At 35.5% G+C, this 18199-nt stretch overlaps 1 protein-coding gene and 4 long non-coding RNA genes across 6 annotated transcripts; all 5 read left to right on the forward strand.

Annotated features, from left to right (window-relative positions):
• The first annotated feature begins 1547 nt into the window (after positions 1-1547).
• LOC105384433 lies at positions 1548-13309 on the forward strand. 2 transcript variants are annotated; one of them, XM_038118614.2, is made up of 4 exons: positions 1548-1808; positions 3222-3344; positions 3542-3555; positions 13086-13212. In XM_038118614.2, exons 1-4 carry the CDS (start codon positions 1743-1745, stop codon positions 13162-13164), a joined length of 282 nt encoding a protein of 93 aa, XP_037974542.2. In that variant the 5' UTR covers positions 1548-1742; the 3' UTR covers positions 13165-13212. The 2 variants fall into 2 exon arrangements, with proteins under 2 accessions (XP_037974542.2, XP_037974541.1); XM_038118613.2 differs by lacking the exon at positions 3542-3555 and having other exon boundaries at positions 1563-1808; positions 13086-13309.
• LOC125489665 lies at positions 4138-5296 on the forward strand. Its single transcript, XR_007267145.1, has 2 exons — positions 4138-4437; positions 4929-5296. It is a non-coding gene; the product is annotated as an uncharacterized LOC125489665 (long non-coding RNA).
• LOC125489663 lies at positions 5606-7387 on the forward strand. Its single transcript, XR_007267143.1, has 2 exons — positions 5606-6528; positions 7020-7387. It is a non-coding gene; the product is annotated as an uncharacterized LOC125489663 (long non-coding RNA).
• LOC125489664 lies at positions 7697-9478 on the forward strand. Its single transcript, XR_007267144.1, has 2 exons — positions 7697-8619; positions 9111-9478. It is a non-coding gene; the product is annotated as an uncharacterized LOC125489664 (long non-coding RNA).
• Positions 10205-11856, forward strand: LOC125489666. Its single transcript, XR_007267146.1, has 2 exons — positions 10205-10997; positions 11489-11856. It is a non-coding gene; the product is annotated as an uncharacterized LOC125489666 (long non-coding RNA).
• Positions 13310-18199: the final 4890 nt, after the last annotated feature.

The following is an 18199-nucleotide window of genomic DNA, read 5'->3' on the forward strand; positions in this document are numbered from 1 at the left end:
TAAGGATATTCCGACCAAGATATTATTTATAGATTTCATCATATTTTAACAATGTGTTATAACGTTTTGTCAAATCGCGAATAATGATACCGTATCTCGATCTCTTTTCTATACGTAACTATACAGTATTAAAATGGTTCCGTCGATTTTATGAATAATAATTGTAAAAAATACTTTGAAATACTGGAAGGTATTTTTGGAATTACTGATAATTACTAAGGTTTAAACAAGCTAGGATTGAAGCAATAATTTTATAATATTTTTAAATATGATATTACAATTTGTAAAGTATTGTTGTAAAGATGGAATTGAAATGAATAACTATTTTGTATGTCTTTTAATGATATTGTAGATTTAATATTATATTTTAATTTCTACTATAGAGTATTTTTAATATAATTATATTTTTCATAAAAAATATTTGTATTTTATAAGAATATACAATCTTGCTAAGACTTTTCAGTTGGAGAGAATCTCGCTCCGCATCTTTTTGTATTGTATTCTTACATTTATTTTTACTATAATACCTAATGTTAACCAATTTAGATTTTATATTCATGTTATTTTAATATATTTATTTTGTAATTTTAACTTTACACCGAATTAGCTTTGCCTACTCCATTCCAATTTCGCATTTAATTATTCTTCCCTGTGCACACAGGACACCTATTTTATAATTATTTTTTTTTAATCTTAATCCAATATAAGTACCTACATTTATTTTAGAGATCGTATGTGAACAAGGAACATAAGTACTTGTACGTGAATCTCTGAACTATAAAGGTGAATCAGCAATAAAAAAATATTTGTTTACGTACAATATATGATTACTGTATTTTTTATTCATAGTTAGGTTAAAGTATTGATGGTGCTCTATCTATTCGTAAAAATAGTAGGTAATTAGTGCGCAAAGCTACTAATAATGTAAAATAAATGTTTGTGATGGTACCAAATAGGCTAAATTGCTGGTGTTAAATAAATAAATATTTAATTTAATTTTGTTTTTTCATTTAACCAACATTTTTTTTTTACCTAGTTACCGCCAGCCATATTTTAGTCTTTACCTTTACTTAGGCCTAGCCTAGTGTGGTAGCCTTTGCTATATCACCACCTTTAAATTGTTGACAAACACTGCAACCTCTATTTTTTGTATCTAATAATCTTTGGTTTAAATAAAAAAAAATCATTTTCACTTGATAAAGTTTGCGATGTTGAACCAGTTGGTTACAGTGCGACAAACTTATCTGTTCCGGTGAGAGCGAACTAAATTGATCCATATCTCATTATTTACTAATGAATTATACATTGATATAGATTAGATGGGTTTATTGAAACCACAAGAGAGAATTACAACTACTGGCAAACTTAAAATCTTATAGAATGAAGAAATATTACACATTTACGTAAGCTGTCACCGGAACAGATAAGTTTGTGGCACTATAGTTCGCTTTTGAACATAGATAGGATAAATCTCAGCATCATCAGCCTAATTAATCAGAAAGAGAGGGAGCCAAGAAGAATACAGAATACAAAAAGCTCAGAATAATAACTTACTCTAAATACACTCGATCGATAGTAATGTTAAACGTGAAACGAAACGTACTCACTATTTGACAAGTTGACAGTGACAGTTGACGGTTCAGAAATTTTCTTTCAGTGATTTTTCGGAAAATGCACGGGAGTGCTGCTTGTTTTGTATCTTTTTTTGTATTTAAACCAAATTTTAAGTGAAATCTGCGGCCATGGAGGCGGTCAGCATCTCGGAGAAGCAGGCCGCGGAGGCTGCAGAGGTCGATCTGGAGGAACAGGTGAGTTTTACTGTTTTTCTGTAATATAATAAAAACTAACTGAAAGTAGGTCACTGCACCGCTTCCTCCCTGAGAATCGGGAAGAATTATTCATCGGAACGCACACAATAAGAGTGGACCGGGAACTATAAAATGAAATAGATGCATTATAGCTTTTCATTCATGCTTTATTAGATAGTTACCTTTATTAAATTGAACAATAAAAGGTCAATAGATCTATTTATTTAGTGAATCAGATGTTTGTGATCACTGCTGAGTTTCTTTAACTATGAGAGATATGGAGAACTGAAAAATACACATACTTACCCATTATTAACAGAATAAAAGTAATTCAGTATGCTTCTCTCACCTACATTTTTATTTCAGTATAAGAATTATTGAAACAGTTATATGCCTGGAAATGAGACACAATTTAATGTAAATTGTATTGTTTCTTAGAGGGATCTGCTCTTCACCTTTTATAGCTTAACAAATTCTATCTTAAATTCTATCTGTGGATAACGGTGTGGGTCTTATATGTATTTAACCCACCAGTGCTCGCGTCAAATTTCGTGACACAAACAGTCGCATGTGGGTCTTTTAGACCCGAAAGTAAATTGCTCTATTTTCTCGAAAAAAAAGAAAATTTAGATATAATTGTACATCAAACGTAAGGTAAGTAATAAATCTATATTCAAATCAAAATTATTTATGAATTTATGGATAAAAAAATATGTTTTGACAGTTTCAAAAGTACTATGCTTCATGTTCTTATTTATCTACATAGGAATATAAATTACAGCTTATTTTTATAAATTTTATATTTATCCATAAAAAAAACTTAGTTTTATCTAAACTATTAACCATTCTTCTCAGTAACAAAAAAATAATTAACTTTTTATATAAAAAAATAATCAACAATCAGCCTTCAAAGTTAACATAAATTTACATATAAAATTACTTCTTCCTTGTATTGATTAAGTATATAATTAGGTATTTTCTTCGGTATTTTCACATATTCGGATTACAATTAATGCATAAAAATGCAGTGAGATCTCTACAAAGATCGTCTAAAAGGTTATGTGACATTTCTGAAAAGAAAAAATAATAAAAGTATCAAAAAAATTATACTGACACAAAGCGTCGCTCATGGGTCGAAAAGACCCATACTCACTTTGAATGTCCATCCTGTCCAGGTGCCGCGGGCAATCTGGTCGGGGTGGGGAGTGCGGCTAGCCTATATGGTAACTTAAAGGTACTAGGCACGCCAATTAGTATTATCAAATATTTTAAAAGTTATCAAGGTATAAATAGAATGCTGGGTCTTTTCGACCCACGCGCGACTATCCGCGGGTTAAGTAACAAAATTTACATGTACTTACAATACCTACTATACAATGACCCAAATAAAAAAATAAAAATAATGTCTTCCAGGTGAAGCGCACAGATGAGCAGCTGGACATGATGTCGTGGAAGATGGACAATGTGGAGAAGCAGCTGGAGGTGCCCGGCGCACCCGAGGAGGCCGTCATACACCTCATGAAGTCAGTCACTGAGGTGAGTCCAATGTCCAGAGCCATGCCAATGTATAACAAAACAATTTTAGTGCTTAAAGAAACCTATTTCTTGATTAATAAAATTAGGTCCACTTAAAATATTCATGAATTTAGGATTAAGTTCTTATGTGTTATGTTATAAATTGAAAATCATAATTGAAAACAATGGAAAAAATATTAAAATTATTTATTTTTCAGCTCTTACAATTTAGGTAATCAAAAAAGGTCAGAGTATAAAAAACTACCAGCATCATGTTGCTTATAATTTGTGATTTATCTATTTTACAAATAAAGTAGAATACATCCTACTTACCTATATACTTTTTTAAACAGTTTGTAAAATTTATTTTAAACATTGTGGTCCAAATAGACAAATCACAAAGTATGAATATCATGCCCATATCTTACTGTAGACGGCTTAACATGGTACAAGTTTGAGCCAATACACAAAGCCCCATGATCTGGGCCTAAATGTTTTACTAATAAAGCTGCTTTACATTCTAGGGCTTTTGTCATTTTTCTTCTTATGGCCTGATGGTAGCAAAAGCTGGGTGTTTGGTGTGTATTTCAGTGCTGAATTTTTTGCACCTTATATTACTTACCACAAATATATTAATTTTAATCTATCAAACCTGTATACTTACAGAGTTAGATTTGTTAGTAGCTATATGGTTTACTACCTTGTGAAACACAGAAACCACCTATTAAATTCATTCACGCATAGATGGTGTAACGTTATTTATTTCTTCCAAATAAATAACTTACATCATAGTAATTAACTTAATAATTTTATTGTAAATTCCCTTTTTTAAAGTATCGACTTTATCGATAACTTAATCTTCGGCGTCGATAATTCTTCAAATTATCGACGCGTTCCCATCCCTAGTCAGCGAAGCGGTCTTTTGTTCTTGTCCCCACTATCGCGGCAGCCCCACTCAGTGACCACTGGCTCTCGATCATTCGTCCACGGGCTACGGCATCGACTGCGCGTGACCCTACCTCACGGCAGTCCTCTAGGTGCCTAGCCCGCTCTAAAGTGTCGAATGACCTAGACTTTACCAGTGGTACCTTGTGCGTGTCTTCCCCAATATCGGGTAAGTGTGATCAGACTTGCTTAGCTCATTTTAGGAACCTATTTGTAATTTAAACTTGTACTAATCGTATCTAAAAGTGTTAATATCAATTTGTGTAACTTAGCTTCCTTTTTATTTTATTCGCTTGCTTACGCGCTAGCTAACTTAACTTACTGCGCACTTATAGCAGCCAAGATGGCGGACATGCAATTACGCATGATAATTTAGACATTCCATCATCATCAGCTCTTATATTTCTTTTATTTTAATTACGCTAGCTTGCCTAAATGCATTAACGTAGTTTAATCCAAATTATGCTGCAGCTAGTGTACCGCTTTCGGCCTTTCCTAATTATTTCTATTTTTTATTTAATTTATGTTAGGTATTCCGTTCTGGTTTCCACTGCCGCCTCAATCAAGTTAGATTAGGTACTCTGCTGTAGGTCTTGATGACGGTATGTGGAACCTAGACGATAACGGTGTACTGATGCGTTGGATTTCCATCTTTTCCAGGGTCCAAGGTCCACGCTACTACTCCAAGGTCCACGCTTACGTCCACGGTACGGTTTACCGACTGCACGGAACTACCTACTTCTACGGCTCGCCCTCTACGTGCTGGTTCGGCAACCCCCTACCTTCGTGTTGCTGACCACGCCGTGCAGCCGAGCTACACGCCACGCGCACGCAACGGCCACGTGACCTGCCTGCCTACCTACCTGGGCACTGGAGAAGAGGACTTCCACGCCGGTCACGTTATCGGGGTTCCACGCCGATACTCTTCGACTCAGGGGAGTCCCTATCCGTGCCAACTGAAAACTGACTGATCGTGTAGTGTAGGCCTAACCCACGTTGACCTATAAATAAATTTGTGTCAAGCTGAACCCTGGCTTCTCATTTCTACCTCTCCCGTTAGCAAGCCATTTTTCACAAGCGCGACACTGGCGCCCTCTACGTGGTTCTAACGGTCAGTCATTTCTTGGTTGGTAACGTAGCTTGTTTTGTGTGCGTGCAACTTGTAAAGACTTCTTTTTACCTATTTATTTTATTCCCGCTACATGTAGTAACTGTTGTGCTGTGTTTATAACCTTGTGCTGTAATCAATGTCAAACTGACGATATCGATAATATTTTACTTTCCAAAATATTTATTTGATTGTTTCTTTATATTTCATTGCTTTTAACACAGTACAATAGTTGCATTTTATTTTCAGCTGCATCTTTTATGTTTGCTTATGTTATTTACTGTGTACTTGAGAAAAAACTGTCTACTTTAATTGATTTTGTAACGGAACGGAATCAATGAGTTAAGTAGATCTGATCACACAGTAGTGTAAAAAATGACGCTTTTCGCCATAGTTTTAGATTTTCGGATAGAATTATTTTCTATATTATTTTAAAATTATTTGACATCTACCCTATATCCCTTGTTTTAAATTTATTGACTGGACTTTTAACTATTCAAATCGTGAACTTTTTTTACAATTCTACCCTCAGTTTAGAATATTTTCTTTTTAAATAATGATTCTACTTGAGTAAGCAAATTATTATATTTGCTGCCTCTTTGAATGAAAGGTGGCCTTATTATTCTCTAAATCTATGATAAGGCCTATTATGATTGAAAGTATGAAAGATTTTTGCAAGAGAAGTATGAATGTGTATGTAGTTTCTTTTAGTTATGAAGAAGTATTAGTTAAGCTGCGGATTTTGACTTTTAGGAGGTCAAAATCCTTGGGCAGAAAGGGGGGTAATGTAACGTTATTTATTTCTTCCAAATAAATAACTTACATCATAGTAATTAACTTAATAATTTTATTGTAAATTCCCTTTTTTAAAGTATCGACTTTATCGATAACTTAATCTTCGGCGTCGATAATTCTTCAAATTATCGACGCGTTCCCATCCCTAGTCAGCGAAGCGGTCTTTTGTTCTTGTCCCCACTATCGCGGCAGCCCCACTCAGTGACCACTGGCTCTCGATCATTCGTCCACGGGCTACGGCATCGACTGCGCGTGACCCTACCTCACGGCAGTCCTCTAGGTGCCTAGCCCGCTCTAAAGTGTCGAATGACCTAGACTTTACCAGTGGTACCTTGTGCGTGTCTTCCCCAATATCGGGTAAGTGTGATCAGACTTGCTTAGCTCATTTTAGGAACCTATTTGTAATTTAAACTTGTACTAATCGTATCTAAAAGTGTTAATATCAATTTGTGTAACTTAGCTTCCTTTTTATTTTATTCGCTTGCTTACGCGCTAGCTAACTTAACTTACTGCGCACTTATAGCAGCCAAGATGGCGGACATGCAATTACGCATGATAATTTAGACATTCCATCATCATCAGCTTTTATATTTCTTTTATTTTAATTACGCTAGCTTGCCTAAATGCATTAACGTAGTTTAATCCAAATTATGCTGCAGCTAGTGTACCGCTTTCGGCCTTTCCTAATTATTTCTATTTTTTATTTAATTTATGTTAGGTATTCCGTTCTGGTTTCCACTGCCGCCTCAATCAAGTTAGATTAGGTACTCTGCTGTAGGTCTTGATGACGGTATGTGGAACCTAGACGATAACGGTGTACTGATGCGTTGGATTTCCATCTTTTCCAGGGTCCAAGGTCCACGCTACTACTCCAAGGTCCACGCTTACGTCCACGGTACGGTTTACCGACTGCACGGAACTACCTACTTCTACGGCTCGCCCTCTACGTGCTGGTTCGGCAACCCCCTACCTTCGTGTTGCTGACCACGCCGTGCAGCCGAGCTACACGCCACGCGCACGCAACGGCCACGTGACCTGCCTGCCTACCTACCTGGGCACTGGAGAAGAGGACTTCCACGCCGGTCACGTTATCGGGGTTCCACGCCGATACTCTTCGACTCAGGGGAGTCCCTATCCGTGCCAACTGAAAACTGACTGATCGTGTAGTGTAGGCCTAACCCACGTTGACCTATAAATAAATTTGTGTCAAGCTGAACCCTGGCTTCTCATTTCTACCTCTCCCGTTAGCAAGCCATTTTTCACAAGCGCGACACTGGCGCCCTCTACGTGGTTCTAACGGTCAGTCATTTCTTGGTTGGTAACGTAGCTTGTTTTGTGTGCGTGCAACTTGTAAAGACTTCTTTTTACCTATTTATTTTATTCCCGCTACATGTAGTAACTGTTGTGCTGTGTTTATAACCTTGTGCTGTAATCAATGTCAAACTGACGATATCGATAATATTTTACTTTCCAAAATATTTATTTGATTGTTTCTTTATATTTCATTGCTTTTAACACAGTACAATAGTTGCATTTTATTTTCAGCTGCATCTTTTATGTTTGCTTATGTTATTTACTGTGTACTTGAGAAAAAACTGTCTACTTTAATTGATTTTGTAACGGAACGGAATCAATGAGTTAAGTAGATCTGATCACACAGTAGTGTAAAAAATGACGCTTTTCGCCATAGTTTTAGATTTTCGGATAGAATTATTTTCTATATTATTTTAAAATTATTTGACATCTACCCTATATCCCTTGTTTTAAATTTATTGACTGGACTTTTAACTATTCAAATCGTGAACTTTTTTTACAATTCTACCCTCAGTTTAGAATATTTTCTTTTTAAATAATGATTCTACTTGAGTAAGCAAATTATTATATTTGCTGCCTCTTTGAATGAAAGGTGGCCTTATTATTCTCTAAATCTATGATAAGGCCTATTATGATTGAAAGTATGAAAGATTTTTGCAAGAGAAGTATGAATGTGTATGTAGTTTCTTTTAGTTATGAAGAAGTATTAGTTAAGCTGCGGATTTTGACTTTTAGGAGGTCAAAATCCTTGGGCAGAAAGGGGGGTAATGTAACGTTATTTATTTCTTCCAAATAAATAACTTACATCATAGTAATTAACTTAATAATTTTATTGTAAATTCCCTTTTTTAAAGTATCGACTTTATCGATAACTTAATCTTCGGCGTCGATAATTCTTCAAATTATCGACGCGTTCCCATCCCTAGTCAGCGAAGCGGTCTTTTGTTCTTGTCCCCACTATCGCGGCAGCCCCACTCAGTGACCACTGGCTCTCGATCATTCGTCCACGGGCTACGGCATCGACTGCGCGTGACCCTACCTCACGGCAGTCCTCTAGGTGCCTAGCCCGCTCTAAAGTGTCGAATGACCTAGACTTTACCAGTGGTACCTTGTGCGTGTCTTCCCCAATATCGGGTAAGTGTGATCAGACTTGCTTAGCTCATTTTAGGAACCTATTTGTAATTTAAACTTGTACTAATCGTATCTAAAAGTGTTAATATCAATTTGTGTAACTTAGCTTCCTTTTTATTTTATTCGCTTGCTTACGCGCTAGCTAACTTAACTTACTGCGCACTTATAGCAGCCAAGATGGCGGACATGCAATTACGCATGATAATTTAGACATTCCATCATCATCAGCTTTTATATTTCTTTTATTTTAATTACGCTAGCTTGCCTAAATGCATTAACGTAGTTTAATCCAAATTATGCTGCAGCTAGTGTACCGCTTTCGGCCTTTCCTAATTATTTCTATTTTTTATTTAATTTATGTTAGGTATTCCGTTCTGGTTTCCACTGCCGCCTCAATCAAGTTAGATTAGGTACTCTGCTGTAGGTCTTGATGACGGTATGTGGAACCTAGACGATAACGGTGTACTGATGCGTTGGATTTCCATCTTTTCCAGGGTCCAAGGTCCACGCTACTACTCCAAGGTCCACGCTTACGTCCACGGTACGGTTTACCGACTGCACGGAACTACCTACTTCTACGGCTCGCCCTCTACGTGCTGGTTCGGCAACCCCCTACCTTCGTGTTGCTGACCACGCCGTGCAGCCGAGCTACACGCCACGCGCACGCAACGGCCACGTGACCTGCCTGCCTACCTACCTGGGCACTGGAGAAGAGGACTTCCACGCCGGTCACGTTATCGGGGTTCCACGCCGATACTCTTCGACTCAGGGGAGTCCCTATCCGTGCCAACTGAAAACTGACTGATCGTGTAGTGTAGGCCTAACCCACGTTGACCTATAAATAAATTTGTGTCAAGCTGAACCCTGGCTTCTCATTTCTACCTCTCCCGTTAGCAAGCCATTTTTCACAAGCGCGACACTGGCGCCCTCTACGTGGTTCTAACGGTCAGTCATTTCTTGGTTGGTAACGTAGCTTGTTTTGTGTGCGTGCAACTTGTAAAGACTTCTTTTTACCTATTTATTTTATTCCCGCTACATGTAGTAACTGTTGTGCTGTGTTTATAACCTTGTGCTGTAATCAATGTCAAACTGACGATATCGATAATATTTTACTTTCCAAAATATTTATTTGATTGTTTCTTTATATTTCATTGCTTTTAACACAGTACAATAGTTGCATTTTATTTTCAGCTGCATCTTTTATGTTTGCTTATGTTATTTACTGTGTACTTGAGAAAAAACTGTCTACTTTAATTGATTTTGTAACGGAACGGAATCAATGAGTTAAGTAGATCTGTACCCGTATCATGAAAATTCGAGCTAACGAATAGAATCGAATGCGAGTGCGACTATTGTCAACTTGACAGCATTTTCGAACACTTTTTACCTTTCGAATGAGTTTCGAAAAGAATGACCACAGATTACATAATATTATTCTGACAATGACCTATGGAATGATAGCTGTCAAACTTTCGCAAATCTGTACACCGCAATACACCGCCATTTTGTTGTTGACAGGTTGACAGCACTTTCGAATAGACTATCGAATAGAATGTGCTGCGTTTTTTCCGGATAGCTCTACTGATCACACAGTAGTGTAAAAAATGACGCTTTTCGCCATAGTTTTAGATTTTCGGATAGAATTATTTTCTATATTATTTTAAAATTATTTGACATCTACCCTATATCCCTTGTTTTAAATTTATTGACTGGACTTTTAACTATTCAAATCGTGAACTTTTTTTACAATTCTACCCTCAGTTTAGAATATTTTCTTTTTAAATAATGATTCTACTTGAGTAAGCAAATTATTATATTTGCTGCCTCTTTGAATGAAAGGTGGCCTTATTATTCTCTAAATCTATGATAAGGCCTATTATGATTGAAAGTATGAAAGATTTTTGCAAGAGAAGTATGAATGTGTATGTAGTTTCTTTTAGTTATGAAGAAGTATTAGTTAAGCTGCGGATTTTGACTTTTAGGAGGTCAAAATCCTTGGGCAGAAAGGGGGGTAATGTAACGTTATTTATTTCTTCCAAATAAATAACTTACATCATAGTAATTAACTTAATAATTTTATTGTAAATTCCCTTTTTTAAAGTATCGACTTTATCGATAACTTAATCTTCGGCGTCGATAATTCTTCAAATTATCGACGCGTTCCCATCCCTAGTCAGCGAAGCGGTCTTTTGTTCTTGTCCCCACTATCGCGGCAGCCCCACTCAGTGACCACTGGCTCTCGATCATTCGTCCACGGGCTACGGCATCGACTGCGCGTGACCCTACCTCACGGCAGTCCTCTAGGTGCCTAGCCCGCTCTAAAGTGTCGAATGACCTAGACTTTACCAGTGGTACCTTGTGCGTGTCTTCCCCAATATCGGGTAAGTGTGATCAGACTTGCTTAGCTCATTTTAGGAACCTATTTGTAATTTAAACTTGTACTAATCGTATCTAAAAGTGTTAATATCAATTTGTGTAACTTAGCTTCCTTTTTATTTTATTCGCTTGCTTACGCGCTAGCTAACTTAACTTACTGCGCACTTATAGCAGCCAAGATGGCGGACATGCAATTACGCATGATAATTTAGACATTCCATCATCATCAGCTTTTATATTTCTTTTATTTTAATTACGCTAGCTTGCCTAAATGCATTAACGTAGTTTAATCCAAATTATGCTGCAGCTAGTGTACCGCTTTCGGCCTTTCCTAATTATTTCTATTTTTTATTTAATTTATGTTAGGTATTCCGTTCTGGTTTCCACTGCCGCCTCAATCAAGTTAGATTAGGTACTCTGCTGTAGGTCTTGATGACGGTATGTGGAACCTAGACGATAACGGTGTACTGATGCGTTGGATTTCCATCTTTTCCAGGGTCCAAGGTCCACGCTACTACTCCAAGGTCCACGCTTACGTCCACGGTACGGTTTACCGACTGCACGGAACTACCTACTTCTACGGCTCGCCCTCTACGTGCTGGTTCGGCAACCCCCTACCTTCGTGTTGCTGACCACGCCGTGCAGCCGAGCTACACGCCACGCGCACGCAACGGCCACGTGACCTGCCTGCCTACCTACCTGGGCACTGGAGAAGAGGACTTCCACGCCGGTCACGTTATCGGAGTTCCACGCCGATACTCTTCGACTCAGGGGAGTCCCTATCCGTGCCAACTGAAAACTGACTGATCGTGTAGTGTAGGCCTAACCCACGTTGACCTATAAATAAATTTGTGTCAAGCTGAACCCTGGCTTCTCATTTCTTCTCTCCTCTTAGCTAGCCACTTTTTATAAGCGCGACAATGGTTTGTAAATTGAATAGGTACCTACTACAGTTACTTAAATAATAGTTGTTTTGGGTTAAGGTTCACCATATTCAGCATATAAATAAAACACATCGCACTCATGCCTTTGCTATTATCAGATATCTAGAGTTGCCACATGTTATCATCACCATCACTATACATAGTTCCAGTTTTCCCGTTTTATTTATTTATTTAACTGTAATATATTTTCAGATATTACCTAAATTAAATTCAGTATTAACAGTTTTTTTAATATTTCTGTGGTATACATACTAATCCAAATCTTTACTTACACTTATTGCATTGTATGTTTCGCCACTATGAATCAAATATGTGATGTTAAGTAAGACTCATGATGCCATCATTTATGAATTTTTTATACACAGTGACAACTGAAGATGATGTCGTTTAATACCATAATCATTATGATATCATGTGAAACCAAATTTAAAGGTAAAGTGAAAAGCTAAGTACTTAACAGTCAGTGATAACAACAATGTGAATACTGCCTGTAGGAAATATTTCACACAATTTTACTTTATTTTACTGTTACCTACAACTCTTCGTCATCATCCCTCATTAAATTAGTTTTGCGTTTCGCCGCCTCTCCACTAGCATTTAAATTTGTGCGCTTTCTCTAAATAAGTATTAAATTTTACAACAAGATCCACTTGAGTCTGGAATCTATCTTCTATCTCGATGTGCAGTCGACTTGTGGCAACTCTCTCTCATAGCGTGGTGTACTTTGCTAGTGTTGTGTGAGCAATAGCTTTAATTTGTTGTGGACTGAAATTTAAGCATAGTGCGGCATTTGAGCGCGGTTGCATTGTGAAAGTCTCAATGTATCAATTCAATCACAATCAATTTCACACTTGTTGGTCCGTAGTTGGATCCGAACGCTTCTATGAAAAAAAATGCAGCTCCCTCTAGTGATCAGTATCGAGACCAAGTAACTCATACGTTTGACATTTGTGGGATTCGAATCGAACCTTCGAATCGGGTAACAAATTGATTGTTATCGCTATCAGCTACACAGTTTAACGGCTACACCACTAAACTATGATAGGCACATTTAACGCTCACAGCGGAAACACAGCCAACAATCGCTTTGCTCACACAACCCGCCATCTTTCTTCCGTCCCCCTGAACCCCGTGCGCGGCGGCCGGCAGGTGCGCCAGGACTACCACCAGCTGCGCCGCGAGCTGGTCGAGGTCCAGGCTCTACAGCGGGAGCTCTCCGGCCGGCTGAGGACCCAACTACGCCTGGTCCACACGAAGTTCGCACGCCTCCGCCAACGCCTGGTCGAGGCCACGCCGCCGCACTGAGCGACATCTAGCGGCCAGTAGCGGCACTTTTTAATTGGGTCAGTTGCTGTAGTGTAGCTCTATCTAGTTGTGATAGTTTTTAATTTTTGAGTTGATGGTGTCGCTTAATATATTTTTATAATTAGATTTTATCTGAATGGTTTTAAAACTGTCGCCAGTGCTGTATGTTTTTTTTTATATATGTTTACTTTAATTTATGCAAGATGAGATAGTCGCGGGAGAATTTAAAAATATTAAATATAAAAATAATCACTCATAATTAATTATGATATATCCTCACACCCCAGTGGCCTATAATGTTATAAAATGTCTATGAGAATATAAAGAGTAGGTAGTTAATACAGTACGAATGTGCCAATTAATTAATTAGAGGTAGCTACTAGTTTAGAAAATACTTTTAACCAAAGTTAAAATTGACACTTAATAATTCATGAGCACATTAATCATTAGATTCATTAGTAATTAAATTGTGTAAAAATATGTAAAATAATAGGAAAACTGTAATTTAAAAGGTTTCTTTGAAAAAAATATCATGAATTTCACATGAAAATTTTGATTTACTCAATTAAATCAGGCAGTCACATAATTATATCGTATATTATGGATGTTTTCAAAATTCTGTAATTAGTGTTATTGAGGTGCATTATTATGTATATTTATTAAATGTTGATCTCAGTAGTCAATATAAGTTTGAAAGTTTTGAACCTACGGGCGTTGTCACTGTATTTTATGATAGAAAAAAAAGGTATGGATTCCTCATGTCATGATCATAATTTATAAAAGTAGGCACATATTACATATACAGGCGATACTTACAGTCACGTTTATTATAATAAAAATGATACCATTTGGTGTAATGACAGAAAAACTGTGCAATTTGGTGCTAAATGGTTAACGAGATTTCATAAATGTATGAAGTATTCAATGAGTATGAAATAATGTTGTTTATCATATTTTAGTATAATTTATTACCTAACGTTATACAATATTTTACTAGTCAATATTGCCTAGGTATATAATATTAAATCAATGAATTATAAAAAAATCTGCCCAGTCTAATTCAATAAGAATCACTCAAATAAAACATTGTGCCCAATCGTTGTCTACGTTGTTCACTTTAATCAAAATATTGAAATTCTGGGCACGTCATTAGGTATCCTACTCTCGAATTGTGCACGATTTTGGATTGAGTGTTCGCATGTAGGTAAATTACATCGTCTGATGATGATCAGGTAATTTTACAAGCTTTTTTGTTTTACATTTGAATAAATATAGGTAGCGATTCTGAATCGACATCATAATATGCATGGCCAGCATTTTCTTTTTAGTTTAATTTTAATTTTATATTAGTTATTTAGATTGTATTGTGTACATAGATATTTACATTTAAATAAAATAATAACATCTGTGAATCAAAAAAAAAATATGCATTATGTATATCAGATTTAATTGCTTATAAATTTTTACTTAATTATCTTTAGTATATTTTTGTTTGCATTTATTTTTGTAGTCAGCATATTATTGTTACTACACAGTTCAGTAGATAAATTAAATAATTGTAATTTGTAGCACATATCACGCACTGACACAGGATAGTGTGGCTTGCACGTTGGTTGTTGTGTAGTAGTTATAAGAAAAATACATGTCTGAACTATGTCTAAGCATTAGATACTAGATAATTTAGATACTTAATCTAGCCTTTGTGACCTCTAGAATTTGTCTTCAGGGACTAGTTTTAATATTAGAGAAGCAATTCCCCAAATATTTAGGTATTATCTAGTAATAACCTGAAAATTATTAGGTATTTTTTGGTTCTCCAATATTTTATTTTTATTTATTTTTTATTTTAACATTTTCATGAAGAACCAACAGCATTTACTAAAAACAATACAACAGAACTTAATAATTTCTTGATGCCATTAATAGGTCCCCGCATATAATAAATTGCAATTCAATATGATTTTGAATAGGTATTACCTATTTGTATGTTTTAATTAATTAAAATTCGTAAATTTTCTCAATATATGTACTTATATCCTTTTTTATCTGTAACATATTACCTACTTAAAAATGAGTACCTAATATTATTCGTCCATTTTACTCAGCACACTATAACATCCTTTTTACTAAACTACCCCGGTTTGTGAATTCAAGACTTATATTACATACCAGACTTTTACATTAATAAAATAATTTGATGTTTATGTATTTTTGTACAGCTGAAACACAAAACGCAATGTCTGAAACAAATTACAAAAAACGCAGCGCACAAATTCCGACTTTTTGACCGAAACAAAAGAGTCGAGATTCTCGTGTTTTTCGCGCAGATTTTTTATGTAATTTTAACGTGAACACGGAGGATAGTGATAATTGACTGTAGCGAACCGTACCTACTACAAATACTAAGACACAATTAGTTTAATTTAAATGAATCAGTGTAGCAAGCACGGAGAATTTGATACTTGTCGATTCGATTGCTTGTATGACAAAACGATTCTAGCACCCCTAGCGCCAAGTTGCAATACTGAATAACTCATACAAACTATAGTATATAATAAGACTTTGGTCGGATTCGAATCGAGGAGGGTGAAATGGTTCGTGCTCCTTACACATTAATCATTCGACAGTGCAGAGTGTGTTTCAGGGCCCTGAGTGTGAGTTTTTTTAACCTATCGAGAAGTGAAATCGAAACGCAGATTTGTATGGCGCGGAGCTAGTACAGCTACTTACCGCTAGGTGGCGTGTCTCCCGCGCCATACAAATTTGCGTTTAGATTTCACTTCTCGATAGGTTAAAAAACTCGCACTCAGGGCCCAGTTATTGTATCTATAGTATGTATCATTATTATATCGAATCGATAACTAAATGTCCAAACTTGACAATATTATGCACACTAATATTCCTATCTCTAAAGTAGATGCAAACTATACTACTGTCTAGTATATATTTAGAACCCTCAAAATTACAACTTATACTTTGTACTATTCTATTCTACTGATTGACTCTTTGTATATTATTTAGTTCTAATTCGTTTTCGAATAAATAATATTTTAAGAATAGTGTGGTTTGATTGAAACACCAAAGTTATTTGAATATATGCTTTATTTATTTGTACTTAAGAACTGGTTTAACAAATCTGGAATGTGCGACGGAATAATCGTTGTTAACAATAATGCTTGGTTAATCTGTTATTACAATTAATTAAACTTATTTACGATGTAGACACGTAACTGGTGCGATTATGTTTAAAACAAAATATTAATTAAAACTTATTAGTTATCAAGCAACTTACTGCCAGTTTCAATAACTCAACTATCGATATCCGACAGTTACTTTCATACGATTTTGATAGAATGCAACTTTTTATGTGTCAAAGTCGTATGATATTAATTGTCAGCCTATTCATAGTTCGATAGAGTATTAAGACCTTGTTTCACAATGTCTGGTTAGTGGCTACCTGTGAGATAAAATACATGCTGTCACTGTCAAAAAAACACAAAAAAACAGCATGTATTTTATCTCACAGGTAGCCACTAACCAGACATTGTGAAACAGGGCCTTAAACTGACAGTTAAACTACTGGTTTTACTAGGAAATAGAAATGAATATTTCAATTATTTTGTGGTAATTTATGGATTTCGATGAATAAAAACTTTGAAAGACTGACATGCTAGAATTTAGAGGAATAGCAAAACCATCCAAGATTATATGAAAAAACTACACGTATTATTCTATTTCCTTGTAAAACCACTCTTCCATTGCTTACAATATAATAAAACATTTCCTTAAACAATTGTATCACAGACAATGCAAACAAAGTGTTTGTTCATGGTAAAACCTTCCAAACAAGCACACATAAGATTTAAATGTAATTAAGTGTCAACATAATTGAAATGGGATCTCAAGTATGGTATCAAAATATACGGAACATCATATTTTTTATTAGAATGGCACCGTATCTTAATAATATTCTACAAAAAAATAACCATATAAAATAAATTTATATTCAGTTAAAATCTAAATATGTTAATAAATTAATCGTGTGTTAAAGTAATTCTTAATTGGAAAAAATGCTTATTAATATTAGTCAGGGATATTACTGCATAGGTACGTTTTTTTACGAAATTAGATGAGCTTTAATCGAACTTTGACGGAAAACGCAAGATTAAAAAAAAAAGAAATAAATATTTTTCGCCGTGAGGTTCAGTACCATAGTTTTTTTTGTAATCAGTACTAAAAAGTATGGAAACACCGAAACACTAATGAATTACAGTGCGACAAACCTATCTGTTCCGGTGAGAGCGAACTAAATTGATCCATATCTCATTATTTACTAATGAATTTTATATTGTAAAAGATTATATGGGTCTATTGAAACCACAAGAGCGAATTACCACTACTGGCAAACTTAAAATCTTATTCAATTAAGAAATATTACACATTTACGTGAGCTGACACCGGAACAGATAAGTTTGTGGCACTGTAATTATAAACGTTATTACAAACCACTTTAAAAGCGTTCTTGAGTATACAGTATTGCTTGCGGTTCTTACATCTACGTATCATATAGTTATATTGGCAACGATTTAAAAGGGAACATTTTGTAAAATTACCTAAATATCTATAGTTAAGTAGATAAATTGGTATAAAAGTGAGCATGCTACTATAACATTAGTACATTACGTATTATGTACACACACTGCCTTATGATTTATAAAAACGACAGTAAGTTTTTAAAGCGGTTGAAAAAACAATAACGTTAAAATATTTCAAGCTACGAGTATATTTAAGCCTATCACGAACAAGGAGAATCTTCCGATACGTGTTGTGATTGCAACACAGAATCAGTTGGGTATGGTTTTTAGGTGTACAATTAAAACTTTCATAGATACTGACGATAGTGAATTAATGACACTGTAACTGAACTCGGTACTATAGGTTTTTTTCTTTAATACCAA

The sequence above is a fragment of the Plutella xylostella genome, chromosome 16 (assembly GCF_932276165.1).
Source record: "Plutella xylostella chromosome 16, ilPluXylo3.1, whole genome shotgun sequence".
Classification (NCBI taxonomy): domain Eukaryota; kingdom Metazoa; phylum Arthropoda; class Insecta; order Lepidoptera; family Plutellidae; genus Plutella; species Plutella xylostella.

Coding starts and splice junctions, on each gene's coding strand:
- LOC105384433 (XM_038118613.2), top strand. CDS start 1,743: ATGGAGGCGGTCAGCATCTCGGAGAAGCAGGCCGCGGAGGCTGCAGAG. Junction 1,809..3,221: donor AGGTCGATCTGGAGGAACAG/GTGAGTTTTACT, acceptor AATGTCTTCCAG/GTGAAGCGCACAGATGAGCA. Junction 3,345..13,085: donor TCATGAAGTCAGTCACTGAG/GTGAGTCCAATG, acceptor GGCGGCCGGCAG/GTGCGCCAGGACTACCACCA.